Source organism: Rhinolophus sinicus, linkage group LG06 (assembly GCF_036562045.2).
Source record: "Rhinolophus sinicus isolate RSC01 linkage group LG06, ASM3656204v1, whole genome shotgun sequence".
Classification (NCBI taxonomy): domain Eukaryota; kingdom Metazoa; phylum Chordata; class Mammalia; order Chiroptera; family Rhinolophidae; genus Rhinolophus; species Rhinolophus sinicus.
In genome coordinates, this window is record NC_133756.1 from 116227291 (window position 1) to 116251058 (window position 23768).

Genomic DNA, 23768 nt, shown 5'->3' on the forward strand with positions numbered 1-23768 from the left:
TTCCCCGCATGCGCGGGAGCCCGGATGTGGCTCAAGTTGGTGGAAAACGCGCGGCTCGGCGGCGATGGCGGCGCTCGGAATTGCGATGGGTGGTGGCAATTGGTTTTCGGCTTTGGTACTCGGGGTGACTCTCCTCAAATGCCTTCTTATCCCCACCTAGTAAGGGATTCGCACGGCCGGGGGCTGGGCGGGGAGGTCTGCAGTCGGTCAGGACGGGAGAGAGAAGCGTGGATGCCCCCGGGTGTGATTGAGAAGGGAAGGGAACTTGGAAGTTGTGTAGTTGCCGCTCCGCCTTTGCTAAGCATCCGTTCCACCGACTGATTGTTACTTGACCTGAAAAAAAACACTAGATCATAGTTCTGGAGGGCTGGGTTCTGGGTCCTCATCCTTAATATACAGATTAAGAATAGCCATCTACACTACTCATTCAGCTGGTGTTTGTCAGCTGTCTGCTGAGCTGGGCACTTTTCTAAGCCCTGGAGATGCAGTGGAGAGAGAGACATTTCCCGTCCTTGCATCGGTGGAGTTGGTGAGGTAGATAGATAAAGAGGAAAGTTTCAGATTGTGCCAAAATCAATAAAAGAAACAGAAAGTGACTACTTGGCAATGCGTTACTCCTCTTTTAAGAGGTGATGTTTGACTTAAAATCCGAAGGATGAAAAAGAATAAGCAATGTGAAAAGCAGTTCAGGCATAGGAAAGAGCAAGTGCAAAGGCCCTGTGGTAGGAAAGAACTCAGTATTTTTTTAATAGAAAGTGGTCATTGTGGCTCAAGAGCAGTGAGGAGGTGAGTGGCACAGGATGAGGTAGACAGTGTTCAGATCACACAGGGTTAGGCTGCAGTGTGAAAAATGGGTGCAGGGCCAAGGTTGAAAACGTGGAAGCCAGTCAGGAAGCCAAGTGGTAATGTGTACACAAGGGGTACTCAATATGTATCAATATTAGCTTCCATCTTCTGTTCTTCCTTCCTAATTCTTGTCCCTTGACTTTTTCCGTCATTTCTTTTCTCCCTTCCTTCTAGGTCCCCCTACTCCCCTTCTCTGTTTTAGGGTTTGGTTTATTGGTATTCTTTGGTTCAAGTTGTTGGTGACCTCCTGTTGAGTAGGGAAGAGTTGTGTGTGTAGAATGTACATCCATACTGATGTGTATATGTAATTATATAAGCAATGAAATGTATGTGTAGGTTCAGCAAAATGACTTATAGGAACTTGGAAAAAGAAGAGGTTGATCAGTTGGATTTTCTGCCAACTTAAAGCAAATGAAAAACAACATTTTAAAAGCAAATTGGAAAAATCTAAAACGTAGGAACTTCCCTTTTAAATCAGAGTAGAAGGGATTTTTTTTTTAACTAGGTTGTTTTGCATGTAAGCTGATGTTTCTTACTTTCATCACCTGTGTCTTCAGGGAGGGCTGTTATTTTGAATACTACTCTTAATACTGGTCCAGGATTAAGAATATATATAGTGGTAGTTAATACTCTGCCTCTCGAATTGGAAACCCCTGGGATGTGAGATGGATGCTATAAGGATAAATGCAAATATATTCAACAAATTGATTGCTAACTTGCTTTATTGTGTACCAATTACTGTGGCTAAGCACTAGAGGGGAAGACAAAATGGATATGGTCCCTAACCCTATAAAGGTTATAGTTTAGTAAAGATAATAGTTCTAAAATGTAAATCAATGCAAATATTTAATTACATAATTATACTTGTGTTAAGCGTTATGAAGGAAAAGAATGGGATCCTATAAGGGGACTAAGACAGGGGACTTACTTTAGAGTGGGTGTCCAGAAAGTCTCTGAGGAAATGACATAATCGGAGGCCTGAAGACACATCCAGTACATGTCTTTTGGTAAACATATGTATGCATTTTATTGGATATATGCACACACCTAGAAATGGAATTGCTAGGTCATTGTATCAGTTTTGAATAGTGATTTTTGAGGACTCTTCAGGAAATTCCAGTGACCTTGTCAGCAGCAAGTTGGAGATGTCTGTTTGTAGAACTCAGGAAAGAGACCAAGGTTATATACTGAGATTTGGGGGGTCATCATTATACAGTTGACAGTGGAAGCAATAAGTGTGAATAAGATTGTCCATGAAGTTCCATAAAGAGAACCAAGAATTGAACCTAGGGGAACAGTGACCCTTACTCATCAATATTCATCACTTTGATGAATACTGGAATGGAAAGCAATGAAAGAGACATAGGAGTTGGCTAGGAAACTCAAGAGAGTTGTCACTGCAGAAAGGTGAATAAAACACTGGAAAGTGTAAATCGGGTTTTGCTGTGGAACTCATTGTTGACTTTGGTAAGTGGTAAATTCAACAAGGATGTATTGAGTCCATCCATGTGTCAAGTGCTGTTCTAGACAAGAAGGGAAGGTACAGCAGTGTACAAACAAGAAAATTCTACTAAAGAGGTGAGAAAGGTAGAACATACCACTCCAAAATATGCCTCTTTGCCATCAGGATTATTTTCGACTGATTATTTTGAGAAACTGAAGTCACAACAGAAGATCTGAAAACGGAATAGAAGTTACCCTTTTGTAAGGGAATTTAGAAAGGGGGCCTGTATCAGAAAGAGACAGACATTACCAGACATTACTTTTTCACCTTCGAGGCAAGGCAACCTATGTTTACCAAACATTTGCTCTTCTCACCTTCCCATGAATTACCTTCCCTCCTTTGAAGACCCAGACCCCTATCCCTTTCCTTAGCTCAGGGTGGTATATAAGCCTCTATCATCTGGTGCCTTTGAATGCCTTATCTCTTTCATAGCTTTTGGGGCTCCTCTACATACCTAAGTAATTAAAATTAGCTTTTACTTTTCTCCTGTTAATCTGTCTTTGGTCAATTTAATTCTTAGACCAGCCGCAGGACCTAGAAGGTTAGAAGGGAACAGTTTTCCGCCCCTACAGGAGAGATGTTTGACTATATTTATATATAGTGAGTGGGGAGGGGAACAGTAAATGGAGAATTTGGAGACTTGGGAAAGGCAGGGCAGGAACCTTTTCCCACCTTTGCTGTCTGATAAACTCCTACTTATCAGTGAAGATTCATCCAGCTTCTGTGAGGCCTTTACCAGATAATGAATAAGAGAAGTCACCTCTGAACAACAGCCTGAGGACCTCCCTTAAGAAAAAGTATGGGCATTTGGTCAGCCCTTTAGATAACTCCAAGTTGCTTTACCCTCGTAGTTTTCCCAACTTTTCCAGGAGGTCTGGCCTTCAGATAAGTGAGGTGTTGCAGGATTTTGTTAATACGTATTGTGTCTTTATAAGATAATGAGTTGTGACTGGGGATGTTGGTCCATTTAAAAGCATAATGTTAGAAATGTGAAACTAATAAATGTTATAAAATCTCATTTTATTTATCTGATTGTTACAAATAGCCATTCCACAGATTTTGAAGTACACCGAAACTGGCTTGCTATCACTCACAGTTTGCCAATATCACAGTGGTATTATGAGGTAAGTTTTAATTTGCACCTTTTTGTTTTTTTGTGTGTGTTTTTTTAAGATGTGTGAAATCATAAAGCATTATTGATATTAAAACAGTTTTCCAGGTGATCACGGGTCAAATAAATCTTTATAAAAAGTGTATTCTTTCCTCAGTTCTGCCCTTTGGCACTATTAGGGAACCCCTTTATTTCAAAATAAGTTTCCTAAACTGTAAATTGGGAATTATAATATTTGCCACACCCTTTTTGGAAGAACATTTGATTAGGAAACAGGAAAAATTGGGTTCTAGGCCTGGCTCTGCCATAGCATAGAAAGTATATTTCATCTCTCTGAGCCTTAGTTTCTCATCTGGCACATGAGGATTTGGAATGAATTATTTCTAAGATCCTTTCTTTCCCTAATATTTTGTGATTTATGAGGAAGGAATAATCAAATGTGATGAGTAGGCATCTGGTAATACACAAACCGTTCAATTACTATTTATAAAAATCATGTGTTTATTTCTGATATGAATTACTAAATAATATATGATACTCATTTTACAAATAGGGAAATTGAGTCTCTAAGACAGAATTTGAACCCAAGCTAGTGAATCATTGGTTATGCCATAGCTCCCTTTTTGTATTTAGATAAATGGAACTATGTCACAATCAAGTTTATTTTTATTATAAGATTTCAGATTAATTTCCTGTGAAGTATAATTGAGTCGATTTAAGGAAATTAAAGACCATATTAAATACAGGTTTTGGGTCAACAGAGAAATTGTTCTATTTATGATGTATTTTAAATGCAGTTTCACTTCATGTGTTTTTTAAAAACCAGCAAATCTTCACACACTCTTTGTTTATTCAGTTACTTATGATATATTCTGTCTTTAATTCTTATCACAGGCAACTTCAGAGTGGACCTTGGATTACCCCCCCTTTTTCGCATGGTTTGAGTATGCCCTGTCACATGTTGCCAAACATTTTGATCAAGAGATGCTGAATGTCCATAATCTGAATTATGCCAGTTCAAAGACCTTACTTTTCCAGAGATTTTCCGTCATCTTTACAGATGCACTCTTTGTGTATGCCGTGCACGAGTAAGTCTGAGAATGTCCTTTTGTGTAGAAGGTGTTAAGGAAATGTTATACAGTATTAAATAATATTAACTTGTTCCTCATTTGGGAGAAACAAAGTTCATATGATAGCAAATGTTAGAACAGTCCAAAACTGTGTTGTGTTTAAACTGCACAGTGAGCCATCACATGCAGTAAGCTGTCTAGCTGAATCTTGTGGAAGAAAATGAGGGAGAAGGTGGGGTTACAAGGCAGAGGTAGAACAAGAGACTGAGTGTTGTGAAAGTTGTCCCAAGTAGAGTTCCAGGACCATTTATCCTGCCCAAATGGCTCCACGTGCTTCTCTTTCCTTCCTGGCAGCAGGTCCCCGAGGATTCTGCCATCTACCCTCTTCTTTGGGATACACACACATGCATACAGCATACACATACTCACGCACAGATGCATTGTGCTAACCACGAGTGGGGTTTCCAGCCTAGTAAACTGAAGAAATCTTATTGAGTGCGTTTAGTTGTTGTCTCTGAATTCTTTCCTTCATGAAGACTTCACTAATTTTGAGTTACGTTCATATTTTATAACTTTATGTTTTGCATCTTTTATTTCTCAATTAAAATATTTTGCACAGTGGCTTCCAAGTAGTATGCTCTCATCTCAGTTAATGTTGATTTCTATCCTTTTATAATACTTAAGCTTGATGAGATGATTGTGACAGAGCAGTAACTGGTGTCCATTCAATGACCCTTGTCATAAATGGATCATTTCTGTGTATGAGGCCCTGTAGATTGAACCCTTGCCCCATTCATGAAAGAGTCTTTTGATAGTGTTTTAACCCCTCCTCATTCTTATGGAGTCACTCCTGTTTGGCACCCTAACTTTCAATCTATTTATGACCTTTTTAAGAGTTGGAAGGAAAGGTGATTGGTAATGCACTCCTTTTAACTCAGTATGTTTAAATTGAAGCTCCCAGGGAAAATACGTACAGGCAGAGAAAGGGAGTAGAATTCAAGTCCATCTGCAATGAATATAGAGAGGGCGGTTAAGATAAAAATGGTTGAAATCCTTGTGCCAGTTCCCAGAACCAACCACTGGTATAAAGTAGTAACTTAATTTTCTCAATTACCCTGTAAAGTTACTATCTCTATTTTGGAGGAAACTGAGGCTCCTTAGGGAAAAGCAGGCACTTTTTGCTGTTCTTGAATTACATCTTTATTGTGTCTATTTTGTGTTTTAGATTTCTTTGATTTTAGAATATGCCAGTATTCGAATGAAACACATTTTTTTTTTTTTTAAATTGTAGAATAATGCATTTTTGGAAAACAGAAAAGCACACACAAAGTAAAAATGACCCATTCTCCTTCATTTATAGCTACCACTATCAACATTTTGCTGCATATTATTTCAGCCTCTTTTGTGTCTGAATATGGTTTTCATAAAATAAAAATAGGTTCAGCTGATACTGTCACTTATTAATATATCTGTGCCTTTAAAGAACATACATTTTAACATAGAGTTTTTAAAATTATTTGGACAATCAGAAGCTGCAAGTTTGTGGCCCTATTCTCTCTCCCCCAACCCACCCCCCGCCACCCTCTCCCAACTCTCACAGCTCTATTCTGAATATGACTGGTATGATGTATAATTTCGAGTGCTACACCTTTCTGGTCTGCATTTTTAACTCTGAAGGACTGACTGAAATAGTATGTGCCCTCTCAATTTTCAAAATCCTTACTTTTGGGTTTTGGGAGGCTGTTTTTTACTTGTAATTTTAATAAATGTAAAGACTTGGTTTTAAATTAGCATGGCTGAGAGACACTGAACCAGCCCTGAGGTGGTTGTTTCTGCTACCGCCTTTTAAAGCAATCAAGAATGGCATGGACAGTTTTATCAGGCAGGCTAATAAAGTGTACCAGCGTGTATCACTCTGTAGAAATATTGTGATGTGCTAATGAAGATCCAAGTTGTTTTTGATTCTTTCCTGTGTTTCAATGTAGGTGCTGTAAATGCATTGATGGGAAAAAAGCAGGTAAAGAACTTACAGAGAAGCCAAAGTTTATTCTATCAGTGTTACTGCTGTGGAACTTCGGGTTGTTAATTGTGGACCGTATCCTTGACATTTTATATACCATTCCCTTACTTATTCTGATATATATTAAGTATAAAATGAATCTTTTCTATTATGACAATTCTGAAACATGAGCTGCTTTTGAAAAATGTCTGTGGGGTAGGTTAGTGGCTTACCCAAACTGTGGTCTCTGACTACTTTTACCAGACTGGTTGTTAGGTTACTTTGTCTCTGAAAAGTTAGTGATAATATGTGAGAACCAGTTAAACACACAGTAAAGCAATATATTGGGATTTGTTAACTCTGTAGATTAATATGTATATCTTAAATAGTTTTACAACACATTATTCTAAAAGCCTTTTATAGGAAAGGGTACATCACAGTGTTGCATATGGGAATAGGCAGGCCCTCATGCTTGTCTGCCATCTTGGCTTGCCCCATGGTAATAGGCAAAGTTCTAAAATCCTACTAATAGAAGCCTAATTTTTACAGTTTTCATAGGGGTAGCCTGGCATGGAGGAAAACACCCAGACTTTGATTTCTGTTTGACCTGGACTCAAATCTTAATGACGTTATTGCAGTAGGTTTAGGCCATGAGTAGATTAATGTCTCGGAGCTCAAGCTACCTCACAGGCTCATTGTGAAGCTTAATAAATAAGATTGTATATGTACTATAAACAGTGAAGTGCTGCATGCCATTGGCCTTCAGTAGCTGTTAGCTCCCTTCCTTTCTCGTCCCTAATTCTAAAAAACCAACCAAACAAAAACCATTTTGCCCTTTAGCTGCTGTATCTTTAGGGTAGAAAAAACATGGGTAAGTTTTCTGGTTTTCTTCTTAATTTAAGAGTTTGTCCGGGATTTGGCTATTTATAGAAAATACATTGATAAGAAGTCCAAACTATGTAGTAATATTTTTATGTTTAATTTACCTGTTAATAAAACATTTGCAATTTTTAATCTCAATCTGTTGGCGCAGTTCATTATGAATTTGGTATCCTTTGGTTGTCTTTCCTTGACCTAAATCCAGATATTCATTTCCAGTACAACGGTTTTTTATTTGGATTAATGCTACTCTCCATTGCACGATTACTTCAGGTAAACACAAAATAGGCTAATTAGATATTTCACTTTAAGTTTGTTTTTAGCTTGTTAAGGCAATAGTATAGTAAATGGGTAAAATTTATTTCACCAACTGTTTTGAGTTGCCAAGTGATATAAATAACTTTTTTTTTTTTTTTTTGCACCTTGGTGATCACATTTATTGAAAGGGTTGGAGAAAAATAAAAATGCCATTTACTTAATTTGTAAGTTATCTGCAAATCAACTCATTTCAGGAGTATAAAAATCCTTGGTCATTTCTTAGTATCAAAATTTGCACAGGTTTTTTTTAATATCTTCTACATTTAAAGAGGCAATCATACAAAGTCTCTTATTTTCCATACAGGATAAATTCTTTGTTTCAGCCAACTCCCAGTAGAAGGGCACCTAGTTCAACACCATCTCCTCACACAAAGAGCATCAGAATATTCCATTTTGTTGTTTTACGTATCTCTTCATATGTTTCTTCATCCATTTCCATGGTAGTCAAGTTTCTTCCACATCCGCCAGTATCGTATATAAGTGTTGATCATAAACATGTAATTTACCTCGAAGCTGTTTGTCATTTCTCATTGTCACATTCGCTCATCCAGGCTAAGCCCGATGAGACCAAGCGCTCTTCTATGGGTTTGGTAGTTTGTTGCTGGTCCACGTTGTCTGCCATGTTTCAAAACCTATAGACAACTTTTATAGACTATTTCTCACAAATTCCACCTTTTGATAATAATTTTCTTCATTTTACAAATGACAAAAATTGTACCCTAAAAGCTTGTTAGAGTGTGGCAGTACGGAAATAAACTTGAATTTCTACATTTGGGTGGGATCATTTATCCAGGAATGAAATCTTCAGGTTTTTTGGGTTTTTTTTTTTAGATTTTATTGGGGAAGGGGAACAGGACTTTATTGCGGAAGAGTGTGTACTTCAGGACTTTTTTTTTTTTTCCAAATCAAGTTGTCCTTTCAATCTTAGTTGTGGAGGGTGCGCTGTTCAGCTTCAAGTTGTTGTCCTTTCAGTCTTGTGGAGGGCGCAGCTCAGCTCCAGGTCCAGTTGCCGTTGCTAGTTGCAGGGGGCGCAGCCCACCATCCCTTGCGGGAGTCGAACTGGCAACCTTGTGGTTGAGAGCCCACTGGCCCATGTGGGAATCGAACCGGCAGCCTTCGGAGTTAGGAGCATGGAGCTCCAACCGCCTGAGCCACCGGGCTGGCCCTGAAATCTTCAGTTTTTATAATGTAATACTAACTAGGATGGTGAGGCTTTACCATCAGAAGCATGTAGTACATAGTGTAACAGAAAGTATGGGATTTGAAATCAGACCTGGATTGAAATCCTGACTAACGCTAATGTGCTGTGTGACTCCAACGGGTTAGTCAAATGCACTGGCTGCATCAGATTAGGTATATTATGTATAACATTAAGTAAACTTTGCAGCTATTCTGTGAGGTTGTTACAATTATTATTCTCCTTTTTATAGAGGAGGAAATCAAAAATTCAGATTTCTATGCCACTCCTCTGTACACTAAATCAGAATCTCTGGGATTGTGGTTTAGTAATCTTCAGGGAATTTTGATGAACCATCAGGTTTGGGAAGCATTAGCCCAACGGAAGTCATTTAACCCTCTCAGCTTTAGTTTTCTCATCCGTAAAATGACATTTACCCCTTTTTACACTTGTGTGTGTAAAATGGGGCTACCGATCTCACAGGGACTTTGGAAAGATTACATTTGATAATCTGTTTAAAAGTTCTTTATCAACTATAAATGTCTGGATATTTAACCATAAAAAGCCATATACTACTCAGAATATAATGGTTGAATAAATAAAGTTTAGCTACAGAACCAGCTAGACCTTCCCTGAATCTTAAATAAGTTATAAAATTCGTGAAGAGAAATCTGGAAACATTTCATTCTTTTTCTTTATCATTCCCAACTCATCTATTCTAGATCACACCTGATGAGACAGTGAGAGAAGGAACCCGACCTTTCATGGTCCCTTTGACAGTTTCCCTTGCTGAACCCCAGGAACATTATCTCATTTGATCCTTTCAAAATTCCTGTGAGGTAGGTAGAATGCAGACTTCTTTAGTTATAGTCAGCTCAGTTTTTTTGTTTGTTTTAATCAGAATACCTTTAGATCTCCTAGGGGGTTTGTTAGGATCAAGTATTATACGTAATGCCTTCAGCCCGATAATACTATATGTTACCTGATCTGTAATATAAGATTTAAGTAATTTGGTAGCGTAGCTTCATATGGATTAATTCATACTCTTGTTCCCAGCTCCTCTCCAGAAATCAACTCCAGCTATTGTAAAACTGTAAGGGGGTGAGCATAATTGAATTCTCTGGATTCAAGTTCCTTAGGGAGAATTTGTAGTGTGTTGTTAAGGTGACATATCCTTGTACGTCAACATCAAGCTTAGTACTTAATAAATATTTGTTGAAATAATGAATGTATGAACCTGCTAGACTCAGTATAAAAGCTAGATGGAATCACTTGCCTATGTTCTCCTTATATTGCATGTAGAGTATTTGCCTGAATTTTTAAAACTTTTTAGTATAGAAAAACTTAAATCATTTACAAAAGAAGAGAAATTAGTATAGTGTTCTACCCACACACACACATATACACACACAGGATTTTTTTTTTTTTTAAGATTTTATTGGGGAAGGGGAACCAGGACTTTATTGGGGAACAGTGTGTACTTCCAGGACTTTTTTCCAAGTCAAGTTGTTGTCCTTTCAGTCTTAGTTGTGGAGGGCGCAGCTCAGCTCTAGGTCCATTTGCCGTTTATAGTTGCAGGGGGCGCAGCCCACCATCCCTTGCGGGACTCGAGGAATTGAACTGGCAGCCTTGTGGTTGAGAGGACACACTCCAACCAACTGAGCCATCCGGGAGGCAGCTCAGCTCAAGGTGCCGTGTTCAATCTTAGTTGCAGGGGATGGAGCCCACCATCCCTTGCGGGATTCGAGAATTGAACTGGCAACCTTGTAGTTGAGAGCCCACTGGCCTATGTGGGAATCGAACCGGCAGCCTTCGGAGTTAGGAGCATGGAGCTCTAACCGCCTGAGCCCCCAGGCTAGCTCTGCACACAGGATTATTTTGAAACACATCTCAGACATCGTATTTCATTAAATATTTCAGAATATATCTTTTAAGATATGTATTTTTTTTAATTGTGGTAAACTACACATAACAAAATTTACCACTTTAAAACCAGTTTTAAGTGTACAGTTCCATAATGTTAAGTTTATTCACATTGTTGTGCCACCAGTCTCTCGTATTTTTTATTGTGTAATAAATTTTATTTATTTAAACAATTTTAGAGTTACAGAAAACTTGCAAAGATAGTCCAAAATTCCTATACCCCTTACCTACTTTCCCCTAATGTCGCCATCTTATTTAACTGGTGTGTTCATCAAGACTAAGAAACCAACTTGGTCCATTCAGATTTCACCAGTTTTTCCTCTCATGTCCTTTTTCTGTTCCAGGATCCAATCCAGGATACTACATCACTGCATTTAATTTACCCTAAATTTTAAAGTATTATTTCTCTCTTAAATCTAGAAAAGACATATGGAAGGAGCCTTTCTCTTTGCTGTTCTCCTACATTTCAAGCACATTTACCTGTACGTAGCACCAGCTTATGGTACATATCTGCTACGATCTTACTGTTTCACTGCAAATAAACCAGGCAAGTTTTAGTGATAATAGCAAAAGCTTCTTCATTTTTTTCTTGACTTGGTGGCTTGCTTGGTGAGAGGGTCTTAGGAGGCACCACAGATATCTCTCAGCTATTGATCCTATAGCCCCTTTACCCATTCTGACTTTTCTTTGCCCTTGCCACATCATAAAGATTGCTGTACTGTCGGAAGCCTTCTCATTTTAGCACATGGTACAAGTTATGGTTTTCCGTGCTCCTGATTAATGATTATGTTCCTTTTCTATAGATGGGTCCGTCCGATGGAACAGTTTCAGCTTTGTCCGCCTTATTTCCCTGGGACTGATTGTTTTTCTAGTTTCTGCTCTTTCGTTGGGTCCTTTCCTAGCCTTGGTAAGCCTTTATTTTTTATAAAGTAATGTTGTTTGTTGCCGTTGTTTAGAAAAAATAATAAAACCAAGAATGTATAAAATAAGCAAAACTACTCCTTTCTTATGCCTCCCCAGTATGACTCTCCAAAGATAGTGGCATAGTATTCTTTCAGTCATTTCTGTGCATATTTACATATGCACATGTGTATATTTATATGTTTAACGGTATGTCGCATACACTACACTATGAGTCCATCGTCATTATTTGCAGATTTTGTATTTGCTAGTTTGCCTACTTGCTAAAATTTATTTGTAATCCCAAAATCAATACTCGAGGCACTTTTCACAGTCATTCACTGAAAGCAAACATTCTAGAGTGCCTGCATGTTCGTGATGTTCAACAAATATTTTCTTTTTTCCCCTTCTTCTCTCACCCTGAATTCAACTAATTTTATTTCCTGCTAAAACTGGGAAGCACTGCATCTGTGTCAAGTCTTGCCTGCTGTCGCCTTCCCTTTGGTGGACTTGGATAGCTGCAGTCTGTGTTCTCCTTTGCACCTTATAAATTCTTCCATTAGTATACTTATAATAGTATTGGACTCGTGTTCAAAGTCCTTGCATCATATATCTTGTCCTGCTGGACAGATGAGAAGATTAGACAAAAGAGGTTCTGTGAACTGCTTGGGATCACACAAGGACTTACTTGAAGGAACAAAGACTGGAACTCAGACCTCATACTTTCTACACACTCTGCCATAGACATTACCCCACTTCTCTTGTTGAATTTGGGAAAGATTGATCGCTGTTTAATCTCTTTTCAACAGAACCAACTGCCTCAAGTCTTTTCCCGACTCTTCCCTTTCAAGCGGGGCCTCTGCCATGCATATTGGGCTCCAAACTTCTGGGCTTTGTACAATGCTTTGGACAAAGTGCTGTCTGTCATCGGTATGTAGCAAGCTTTCTTACTTAGACTGAATATTGAAAGGACCATTCACATTGAGAAATGGAAAAACCTGCTTTGTGTTTTGAATGAGGTTGAACTGTTTGTTCTCCAGCCTTGCGTTGCAGCTTTCAGAATGAACGGGGGAGTGGTGTAGGGCCTGACGCTTCAGTGCAGGAAGCAGACTGCATTCCTTATAAAAGCTCTTGGTGGCAATGAAGTTGTTGATCCTTTCCTTAGGGAAAAAATAAAATATTTAGACACTTTTAAAAGGTAATTTTTGCCTTAAGTAAAACGTTATTCAGTAGTCACCCCTACTTTTAAGTAATTTTAAGGAAATGGCAGGATCGAGACAAGGGTACGCAAACTTTTTCTGTAATGGGCCCGATAGGAAATATTGTAGGCTTTGCAGGCCACATAGGTGGTTGGTTGGTTGGTTTACATTGGTTTACAATGTAAAAACCATTCTTAGCTTGAGGACCATGCAAAAACAGGTCACAGGCTGGATTTGTCCCTCGGCCTAGAGTTTACCAACTCCTGATCTAGGGTCTGATGACTTGGTTGGAGGGCCCCCTGCATAAATTGCTGGCTATGTGGTACTGGGCAAGTCATTTGATTCCGCTAGTCTTGATTTCCTCGCCATAATAAGGAGATAATAGTACCTGACCCATTCCTATGCAGCGAGAAACAAATGCAACAATAATGAAATGCTAGGCTGTCAGTAACAGGGGCTTTAGAACCAGACAGAACTGGGTTCAATTCTGCCACCTATTAGTTGGTGAATTTGGGCAAGTTACTCCATCTCTGTGTGCCTCAGGGTCTAAAAGTAATGGCTGTAAATCCCTTGGCACATGGTAGATGCTTAATGCATGGTAGCTGCCATTACTATTTTTGATATGTACTTGTAGGACATCATAATTTGGTATTATCCCTCACACACTGTGAATCCAGCTTTGGTGTACACGGCATTCTTAAAAAGTAGTTTCTTAACTTTTATATTTCAAAAAGCTTTAAACAACCAGTATGGCATGAGGTACAAGGGCCATTTCCTTGTCGGAGTCAGGAAACTGCTGACTTACTTTGTGTATCTGTCTTCTCAAAGATGTCTTACATGAAGTGTTGGTGGCAGATTAGGCAACTGTTTTTCAGGGTGATGGTTATTAGCTTTAAGAGAGAATCAGTAAACTGAAGGAAAGGGGAAGAGGTGAATGAATAGAAAATACTTTGGTAGCTTATACCTTTCCCACATTCCACTGATTTTCAGTGTTATTAGACAGGGCTTTGTAGGTGCTCAGACTGTCCCTGATGTCCTATTCGCTTTTTTGGGATGGGGCTTGCATCTTCAGACTTGGTTCATTTAATAAGTATTTCTTGAACTCCAATGAGCTGGGGATAGGCATGCATTACTCATCATTCCTGCCTTTAAGGAACCCCCCATAACCGACGAAATGAGTATGTAAACAGTTACAGTGCAGTGTGGTAAACACTAGATAGAGACACATACACGGTAGACCTGGCCCACAAGCAAATCAGCTCTGCTTCTTGATTTAGGAGTTGTCAGATGAGTAAGTGAATTAGGAGCTAACTTCGCAAAGCGAGTAGGCCATTCTAGCAAAGGGAGTAGCCTATACAAAGGGACATAAGTGTGGAGAGTGGATGTTAGTTCATTGTGGCCAAGTCACATTTAACAAAGTGGAGAAGATAAGGCTGGCGAGGTAGGAAGGGTCTAGAGCATGGAAGACACTGTATGCCATGCTTAGCGATAGGGACTTTGTCCTGGAGGTGGTGAAGGATTCAGAGCTGGAGTGTGACGTGGTCAGACCTGTATTTCAGATGTGAGTAGATTCCTGTTCATGCTGCCTGCCAGCAAGGTTCCCAGCAATCTGCACAGGTTTCTTGTTCCAATACGGACAGCTGCTTTACATAGCATAATCTCAAGACCAGCAGCATTTTAAGTAGACGAGTGCAGAATTGAGTTATCGAAATCTTGACCTTGAAGCAGTCTTAAGATTTAGTAGCTTGTTTTTTTCCCCAAGGAATTGATGGGTAAAATGTGGTGTGCCGTTTATCAAAACAAAGCAAAATGAAATGTCTATTAACTCTGTAGGTGTAAAATGGAAACTGCTTGATCCCAGCAAGATTCCTAAGGCCGCAATGACAAGTGGTTTGGTTCAGCAGTTCCAACACACAGTCCTTCCCTCCGTGACTCCCTTGGCCACCCTCATCTGCACTCTGATTGCCATCTTGGTAAGAACTCACACACGGTACTCATTTCGTGAGTTTGCTCTGCTTTTCTTTTGTGTGACTAATTGAATTTCAACTTTCAAGTTTTTTCAACCATAGGATAAGTTCCATGGCTGTAACCCTGCTGCAGTTTGAGGCATTTCTTAGCAATTCTTAGAGTAACTTTGAATATGAACCGTAAGGAAGGATTACTGTTAAGTTGGTGCACAAGTAATTGCGGTTTTTGCAATTATTTTTCACCTTTTAAACCGCAGTTACTTTTGCACCAACCTAATAGGTAAGCCTCCATGAGAGAGGTTCTCACCAGTGGCTGTTAGACCATCTGTTTCCCCTGGGATGAGGAAAAAGAAAAGCCCAGGGAAGAGTGGAGAAAGAGAAAGACGTTTGGAGTAGGGACATCCAGATTTTTGTCATTGCTTTCATCCATGGCTAACTGACCAAAAATCCAACTTTGTCTAAACTGCATAGATGTTAATAGTTTGTCTCCATGATGAAGAGCAAGTCAGCAATTTCTGTTTGAGCATCAGGTAAGAATCTGATATGAATCAGATGCTCTTAGAGGCTTTATTTCTGTTGTTTTTATGTTATCATCATGCCCTCAACTCCATGATATAATTTTAGTAGAATTCAATATAAATACTTCAATTCTACCTGTAATTACACTCAGCTTTAATTTTGGTTTCTAAATGATCAAGCCTAATGTCAAGACACCTGACCCCATTTAATACATGGCAGCACTGGGAGGTAATTAAGTTCTGTAGCCTACTTGTTCACATGACTGAGATAAAAACTTTTTCTAGCGCCTCAGACTTGTAAGCTACTTATGGAAGGCCATAGTTTGATTATAAGTTACCCTCCAGCCCACGAAGCTAAGTGTTTATCAATATGATAAAGTCTAATTTATTATTAGCCCCAAAATATCTATGAACTTTTGTGGTTTGACCTAATAGGTTCAGGACTATTAACTAATTATGAAGATGTAATAAGGTGTTATACTGGATATCCTAGAGTTTAATTATCCCTTATTATTAATTTTGATGAATTAAATATATGTATCTGAATGCCTTTATTTTCCTGAGTAGTTGTTTTTATGTTACATTTTGGTGGACTATTCACCAAGTGACGAATTATTCCAGTTTCATGGAGAATAGTCAAAGACCTACTGTTTTTCAGAGATGATACAAATTGTGTTCACCTGAACAGTGTTTCTGTAATGCCTATTTTAAATGATACTGAAGTTTTATTTTTGCCTATTGTTTCTAGCCCTCTGTTTTCTGTCTTTGGTTTAAACCCCAAGGGTCCAGAGGCTTTCTCCGATGTCTAATTCTTTGTGCCTTGAGCTCCTTCATGTTTGGGTGGCACGTCCATGAGAAAGCCATACTCCTAGCAGTTCTCCCAATGAGGTAAGCAGAGAGTTCCATCAGCATTTCTGGCATATTTCACAATGATACTATTGTTTTCTATTTGAACTGTCCCTCCTTGACATGTTCAGTCGGATAGGCAAAAATGTACAGGAACAGATTTATACTAGGACAGGACAGGTCAGGGTTGCTTAACTTGGGACCCTCCACCTGTGAAGGTTCTGAGGTATGCTAAATTGTGCATATTGTTCCTGAATTTTTTGGGAAGGGGTACTGTAGTGATTAAACACCATGACATCAGGTTTTAGGTCTGCAGATTGAGTGGCAGCATAGTGTGAAAAAGGCATGGGCTTTGGTGTCGTCACATCTATGAAAATAAGGTCCCACAGTTCCTTGTGAAGTTGTTAAGGGAAGGATTGAGTCTGTTATGGAATAATACCTAAGATAGGTACAGCATTCAGACTTTTCAGAACTATTATTTTGGGGATTTTCTTTTTAGCCTCACAACAACCTTTAAGATAATTAGGATAAAAATGAATATCATCCCGTGTCTTAACATCTGCAGAAACTGGGCCTCAGAGAGTTTAAATGACTTATTCAAAGTCACACAGCCAGCAAGTAGCAGAGATAGGACTTAAACCTGAATCTTAGGATGATCTTCTTACTGTGCCTTGCTAACGAAGCATTTTAAATGCATTAGTGTCCATTTTATATATAATTGAAACCCAATAGATAGATAGATGGTAATAGAATTAGCCCTTTTTTCCTTGAGATTTGTCTTAAGTCCTAAGAGAAATCGTTTAAGCTCTGAAAGAACATTAAGTAAATTTGTGAGGACAGTCTATAGCTTATGTGGGTTCATGAGCAACTTGGAGTTTCCAAATTAAAAAACTGGAGGAAAACTTCGACTATCTTTAGTTAGAATTCTTGCTGAACACCAGCAGGTGCAGGGCATTGTCTAAGAGAAGAGCTGTAGAATTGGAAATTAAACTCCAGGTCCTGTTTCCCTGGCTTCCATCGCTAGGCAGCTCCCAGTGCCACAATATCCCTTTCTTTGGAGAACACAGTTACTCAGGGAAGCCAGGTTCTTTTTTGAATATTCCTCAGTTCAGTATGGTACATTCTTCTATCAGTTGCTTAAAGTTTCCCATGAAAACATTCATATTCTCAACTGAACTGGATTTGTAGCAAAGATAAGTGTGTTGTATTATGCTTAAGCCAGTTCTAGAAGTAATAATAGATGTAATTTATTCCAGCTATTTGCAAGTGTCATTTTCATTTGTGTTTTAAGGAATTATTATTAGAATTTTTATTTTTAGCCTTCTGTCTGTGGGAAAAGCAGGAGATGCTTCGATTTTTCTGATTCTGACCACAACAGGACATTACTCCCTCTTCCCTCTGCTCTTCACTGCACCAGGTAAACATCCTCTTTTTAGAGAGAGATTTGATTGCCATGCCCTTTTCATCAAGGCCTAGAGATCAATACTATCTGATTTAAACAACCTTAAAATCTCTTCAAAGGAGAGAGTTCATCCATTTTCTTAAGTAAAACCTCCAATTTTGTCCCTAATTCTCAGTATCTTTAGATGTCACAAAAATGCATAATTAAGCTCAAAAAGTATGACTAGCACTATATAGCTGTGTCAGTGTGTTTATATCGCCTTCAGTATCATAAACCTTTCTCTTATCAACTAAATTATCTGTATGTTTTTTTCTCCTTTTAACAGAGCTTCCCATTAAAATCTTACTCATGTTACTGTTTACCATCTATAGTATTTCCTCACTGAAGACTCTATTCAGGTAATCCAAAAAAGTACATTTAAAATTATATTTACTCTTGTGAAAGGTTTACTCCTAAATACTCTATAAGTCTGTTAAAATTTTAAAAAATACATTACAAAAATACAATAACATTACAAAAAATAGAGAAATTACCCATAATCCCATCACTGACGTGACAACATAGGTCATGTTTTTAGTTTGGGGGAATATTTGAGGAGGGACTACCTAGCTTAAATTAAAACCTTATATGAGAACTAAAAATAGAATGTAAAATATGCATTATGAGTAAAACCACATAAATACAGATGCATAAAACCAAATATGTAAAAATTCTAACCTATCTTAGAATTGTGGGTAGAATGGGTTTTTTCTGAACTTTAATGTTGTCTGTATAATTTTTAAAAGCCTGCTTATGGCATATCTGATTGTGTTCATAAAACTTCATATATTTAATTATATTAAAACTCAATTATAAACATGTGACCCAGGAATCCCACTTTTATGTATATACCCAAAAGAATTGAAAACAGGTATTCAAACACATACTTGTACACCAGTGTTCATTACAGCTTTAATCACAGTCTCCAAAGGTGGAAACAACCCACTGTCCATCAAATGAATGGTATATCTGTATAATGGAATATTATTCAGCCAGAAAGGGATGAAGTTCTCATATGTGCTTCAACATGGATGAACATTGAAAACTTAGGCTAAGTGAAATAAGCCAGGCACTAAAGGACCGATATTTTATGATTCCGCTTACATAAAATACCTAGAATTGGCAAATTCGTAGAGACAGAAAGTAGATTAGCATTTATGGGGACAGGGGTGGGGGGATGGGGAATTATTATTGCTTAATGTTTCCAGAGATTCTGTTTGGGGTGATGAAATGTTTTGAAAATGGATAGTGGTGATGGTTGTACAACATTGTCAATATAATCAATGCTATTGAATTGTATACTTAAAAATGGTTAAAATAAAATAGCAAATTTTATGTTATTTTACCAAAACCAAAATTAGATATTGTTTGCCGTATTCTTATTCCAATATCACAGCATCCAGCCCTCTTTCCTCTTCCAAATGCATAACTAATTCTCTCTCATCAGCCTCAGCTAAGTGACAGCATAGGTAGATGATGATTGGGTAAATTTGGGTGGTTAAGACGATGTAATGGTATATCATTATCATTTTTTTGCTACATGTGAAATTTAATGCACTCTTTTGACTCTGGCTTTGGCTGCACTTCACGTCAAGACAGTGCAGATGGGAAGCTTTAGCTGAGAACTGTTGGCAAAACCAGAATGACTCATCTAAAATCAGACTTTTCTCCCCCCTTTTTTCTTCAGAAAAGAAAAACCCCTTTTTAATTGGATGGAAACGTTTTACCTCCTTGGCCTGGGGCCTCTGGAAGTCTTCTGTGAATTTGTATTCCCTTTCACCTCCTGGAAGCTGACGTACTCCTTTATCCCTTTGTTCCTGACCTCAGTGTATTGTGCAGTGGGCATCACATATGCTTGGTTCAAACTGTATGTTTCAGTATTGACTGACCCTCCTGTTGGCAAGACAAAGAAGCAATGAATAAAGGAACTGCTTGGATGCATTCCAAGCAATTATTTCATGGGAAATTAATCAGAACTTGAAGTTGCTGGTAGCATGAACCATTCATTGCAGTAGATCTGTTTGAGGACCATTCTTCCAAACTTGGCCTTGCCCAGCCTAGCAACCTGATTGTCACCATGGTGAGAAGCCACTTGTCCTCCGTAAGCAGTGAAACACATTTGAAACAAATCTTGCCTACCCCTGTTAAAGTTGTCAAGTCATTCCGACTGCTGCGCTTGCTCCAGGCAAGCAGGGCGTCTGCTGAGCAGCGTGATTACTTGTAGCCTGTGACAATCCTTGTCAGGCTACGAAGCACAACCAGAATCGTGCTAAGGGAACTATAAATAAAATGCCATTTTGTATTTCTGTACAGAACTTTTTTGGATCATTACCAGCTCTTATATTTTCCTATTGGCATGCACACAAGCAGATGTGTACTGTCCCCATTCTGTACACCTTGTTCCAGGAGACTCACCCCCCCCCCCCCCCCGCATTGAAATTCTACAATGACCATACTCACAAAGCTAGGGGGAATATTTAATGAATGTTTGGCCTGTCAGCAGAGATTGTAAACCATCTCCTCTTGCATTTAGTTAAGGCCATCTTGTACAATTCATTCGAACAGCTATCACTGCAATTTTGATAAGGCTGCCATTTCTCCAACTTTCCTCGTATGAGCAAACGTGAAGTGGTTTTAGCAGCCTGGCCTTGTCCTCTCCCTTCCTTAAGAGTACTTCATACACACTTTGTCTCCAGGACCCCAGTTTGCCTAGTAACTGCGTCACGTTCAAATTCAGCCAACATTTATTCAGATGACACCAGGAATTTTCACACAGTTTACCCATCATCCCCCTTAGATCAGAGACATTCCAGGTCACTGGCGTCCTAGGATGCTAATCCAGCTACCCCATCTCTTAAATTCACTCTATTTTCCCAGACTTCTTTTGAGTCTCATTGCAGAAATAAAGATGGGGATTTTGCCAAAGAGGAAGGGAAGCACAGCCCCTCAAGCTATTTTCCTCACCCTGTGTTCCAGTTGTCCTAACGACTTCAGATTACTGGGCCATGCTGTTTTGTACCTCTGCTTTCTTTCATGCCGCTTCCTGTGCTGATTTTTCTACCGTCATAATTGTTTGTACTTCAAGATTCAACTTAACTGCTACTATATCTATGAATATAAAGATAGTACAACGTAGTGATTAAGAATAGGGACCCTGGGGGGGACAGCTGGATGGCTTGGTTGGTTAGAGTACAAACTCTGAACAAGGTTTCCAGTTCAATTCCCACATGGGATGTTGGGCTGCACCCCTGCAACTAAAAATTGAAAACAGCAACTGGACTTGGAGCTGAGCTGCGCCCTCCACAACTAATGTGTTTCCCTGAAAATAAGACTTAGCCAGACCATCAGTTCTAATGCATCTTATGGAGCAAACATTAATATAAGACCCGGTCTTATTTTACTATACCGGGTTGTATATAATATATAATATAATACTGGGTCTTATTTTAATATAAGACCAGGTCTTACATTAATTTTTGCTCCAAAAGACGCATTACAGCTGATTGTCTGGCTAGGTCTTATTTTCAGGGAAACAGAGTAGATTGAAGGACAACGACATGGAGCTGATGGGCCATGGAGAAACACACTGTTCCCCAATAAAATTAAAAAAAAAAAATAGAGTCCCTGGAGTCAAATAGCCTGATTTTTAAATCCTGCCTCCATGATTTTTTTCATCTGTAGCCAAGTTACTTAACCATTTTTTGCCTCGCTGTCCTCCTCTCTAAAATAATCACAAAAGATTTAGAACCCTGCCTGACACATATTAAGTGTTGAATAAATATCATTTGATGTCTTTATGAATCTTCCTCTCCCTCTACCTTCTCCCCTTCCCCCAGAATTGAGTTCCCACACCATGTGCTCCCATGCCTGCCGAGGGTCTACTCCTACCACTCACGGTTGTAATACTTGTTTATCTGTCTTCCCCAGTTTGACAGCAGAGACCACACTTGTTTTGATAGCTCCTGTTTTTGGCACCATTGGATAAACCATACTACACAGGCCAGGATTAAAATCTAAATGTTTACTAGTACCGGCATTAACACAAGGGGCCAGTGCAGTTCTTCACATCTTTGCCAATTGGGGTGCAAGCCAAAAAAGAAAATTAGAAGATGAATGTGGATACATCTCAACAAGGCCAAATTTAATTACGCTTTGTAGGTGGTGACTGTGAAAGTGATGTGACGTGAGAACTGGAAAAGCTCACCTGGTACAGAGATTTCCAGAATGTTCTGCAGAGAGCCCTGGAGGTTCTCGAGAGTTGCCTTAGAGGCTACAGGCCCTGTCACCTTTTCCACCAAAGCAAATATGCTTTAATCTGTTTCATATATTAGGTTTCATACAAGTTTTTGTTTAAAGCGATTCAAGTCCTTATATGGCCAGGAGTGAAATGGCTCCAGAGACTGACGAATAGCTTGTTGGTACCAACACAGACGAGAACCCAGACTTCTGCCGAGAGCCCAGGACTCTCAAGCACGATGGTTTGTATTCATGGATTTCAACTTCACAGAGATATGGGTGGTTTTCAACAACAAATTTCTAGGTTTCAGCAATTACTAAATAAAGTGTTTCAAAATGTTTTGAAATCTAAAATTAAGAACAAGCTAAGGTTACTATCAAAATTTAAATAAGATACATAAACTTTTTTTTTTTACCTGTTATTTATGTACAGTGTACGAAAATCTCACAAGGTAAAAGTGGGAGGGGACTGGCATTCTTGATCACTGTCTTTCCCTAAGTAGAGAGAGAGAATCAGATCTGGGAGGGAACTACGAGGAAAGTGTCCTATCTTCCCAGCCCAACGCTGGTATAGTTCTTCCTTATTGACATCCACCTGGAGACTTACTCTTGGTGAAGGAAGCACTTCAGTATCAGAATTGTCCCCTATGTATAGTCCATGCAGCTTCAGTTTGCAGTTGGTGGGAGGGAAAAAACATGACCTTTGAAAAAGATGTGCTCTTCAGTATTTTGATAAAATTACATTTCCACCATGATTGGGGTAAAAAAAAATCTTGACCCATCTATCCCCTTTTTTGTGCTCCAAAGAAACATGCTGCTGTGCTAATGGCAGCTGAGATTAGAACAATTTCATAAACCTCAAAAACTTGAATCAATATGGCCATTAGTTTCTCACAATGAACTCTCATATTCAGCATCCCCATTTTATAGAAAAGGCAATAAATGTACTATTTTTTTTCCACTCATGAGTCAGAAATAACAGCAATCTACCTGTACATATAAGACAACTTTGAAAAGGACAGGACCCATAATATACTGAGGTACAGAATCATGGAATCCTAAAAAGACTCTCAGAAGAGCATTCGGCAGTTTTATTTTTTACAGTTTTCCTGACAGAACAGAGAGCTGATTAGGCAATGTGGATGTGTTCACCACATCATAATGCAACACCCACACCCCAATCTGTGCAGCTTTTCTTAGGGCTTGTAATGCTGAATTAATATTTTACTTCCTCTGACTTTTACCAGTTGGTCTCTGGAGCAATATATAATGAAGTTGTGCTCCCATTTATAGGACAGCCCTTCAAGTGATCCCAAAGGGCAAACCCCAAATTGTGTCCTCTTCTGCTGAGCGCTTACTATGTGTCAAGTACTGTGCTAGGCATTACTTCGTTTAATCCTGCTTCAAAAAAAATTCACTGAGTTCCTATTGGGTGGAGCTGTGTTCTCATCTCAAGGTTCAACTAGGGAAGGCTCTGTTCCCACACTCACATGATCATTGGTAGAATTTGTTTCTTTATGGGTTGTAGGACTGAGGGCCTCCGTTTCTTGCTGACAGATGGAAGTCACCCTAAACTCCTTGCCATGTGGGCCTCTCCATGGAGTAACTCACAACTTAGCAGCTGGCTTCATCAAAGTCAGCAAGGGAGAGTCAGCTAGTAAGACAAATTTATTATGTAATGTAATCAGGGAAGTGACATCTTGTAACCTTTGCCATAGTCTATATTAGAAGGAAGTCACATGTCCCAACCACACTGGAGGGGTGGGATTACACTATGCATGAGTACCAGTAGGCAGAGATGATTGGGGACCATTTTGGAGTCTGTCCATTATAA

The 23768-nt window shown here is 38.9% G+C and overlaps 1 protein-coding gene, 1 long non-coding RNA gene and 1 pseudogene across 9 annotated transcripts in view; 1 reads left to right on the forward strand and 2 right to left on the reverse strand.

The window, feature by feature from the left end:
- On the forward strand, positions 1-20013 carry ALG8 (ALG8 alpha-1,3-glucosyltransferase). Of its 7 annotated transcripts, none has more exons than XM_019726388.2 (13): positions 1-159; positions 3396-3474; positions 4356-4549; positions 6517-6626; positions 7615-7682; positions 11248-11374; positions 11631-11734; positions 12537-12657; positions 14760-14899; positions 16160-16299; positions 17577-17674; positions 17985-18057; positions 19386-20013. In XM_019726388.2, exons 1-13 carry the CDS (start codon positions 65-67, stop codon positions 19615-19617), a joined length of 1581 nt encoding a protein of 526 aa, XP_019581947.2. In that variant the 5' UTR covers positions 1-64; the 3' UTR covers positions 19618-20013. The 7 variants fall into 7 exon arrangements, 6 of the variants coding, with proteins under 6 accessions (XP_019581947.2, XP_074191814.1, XP_074191815.1 ...); XM_074335713.1 differs by having other exon boundaries at positions 14801-14899; positions 16194-16299; XM_074335711.1 differs by having other exon boundaries at positions 6-124.
- LOC141572215 (U6 snRNA-associated Sm-like protein LSm3 pseudogene) lies at positions 7689-8349 on the reverse strand (annotated as a pseudogene).
- Positions 12653-23768, reverse strand: part of LOC141572216 (uncharacterized) — a 19807-nt gene continuing 8691 nt past the window's right edge. Inside the window, exons 1-3 of one of the 2 annotated variants that reach the window (XR_012497467.1) lie at positions 22351-22462; positions 19426-19591; positions 12653-12887 (exon numbers count right to left, since the gene is read on the reverse strand). This is a non-coding gene — a long non-coding RNA (uncharacterized LOC141572216). Of the gene's footprint in view, positions 12888-19425; positions 19592-22350; positions 22463-23768 lie in introns of those variants that run through there. The other variant, XR_012497468.1, reaches the window with a different exon arrangement.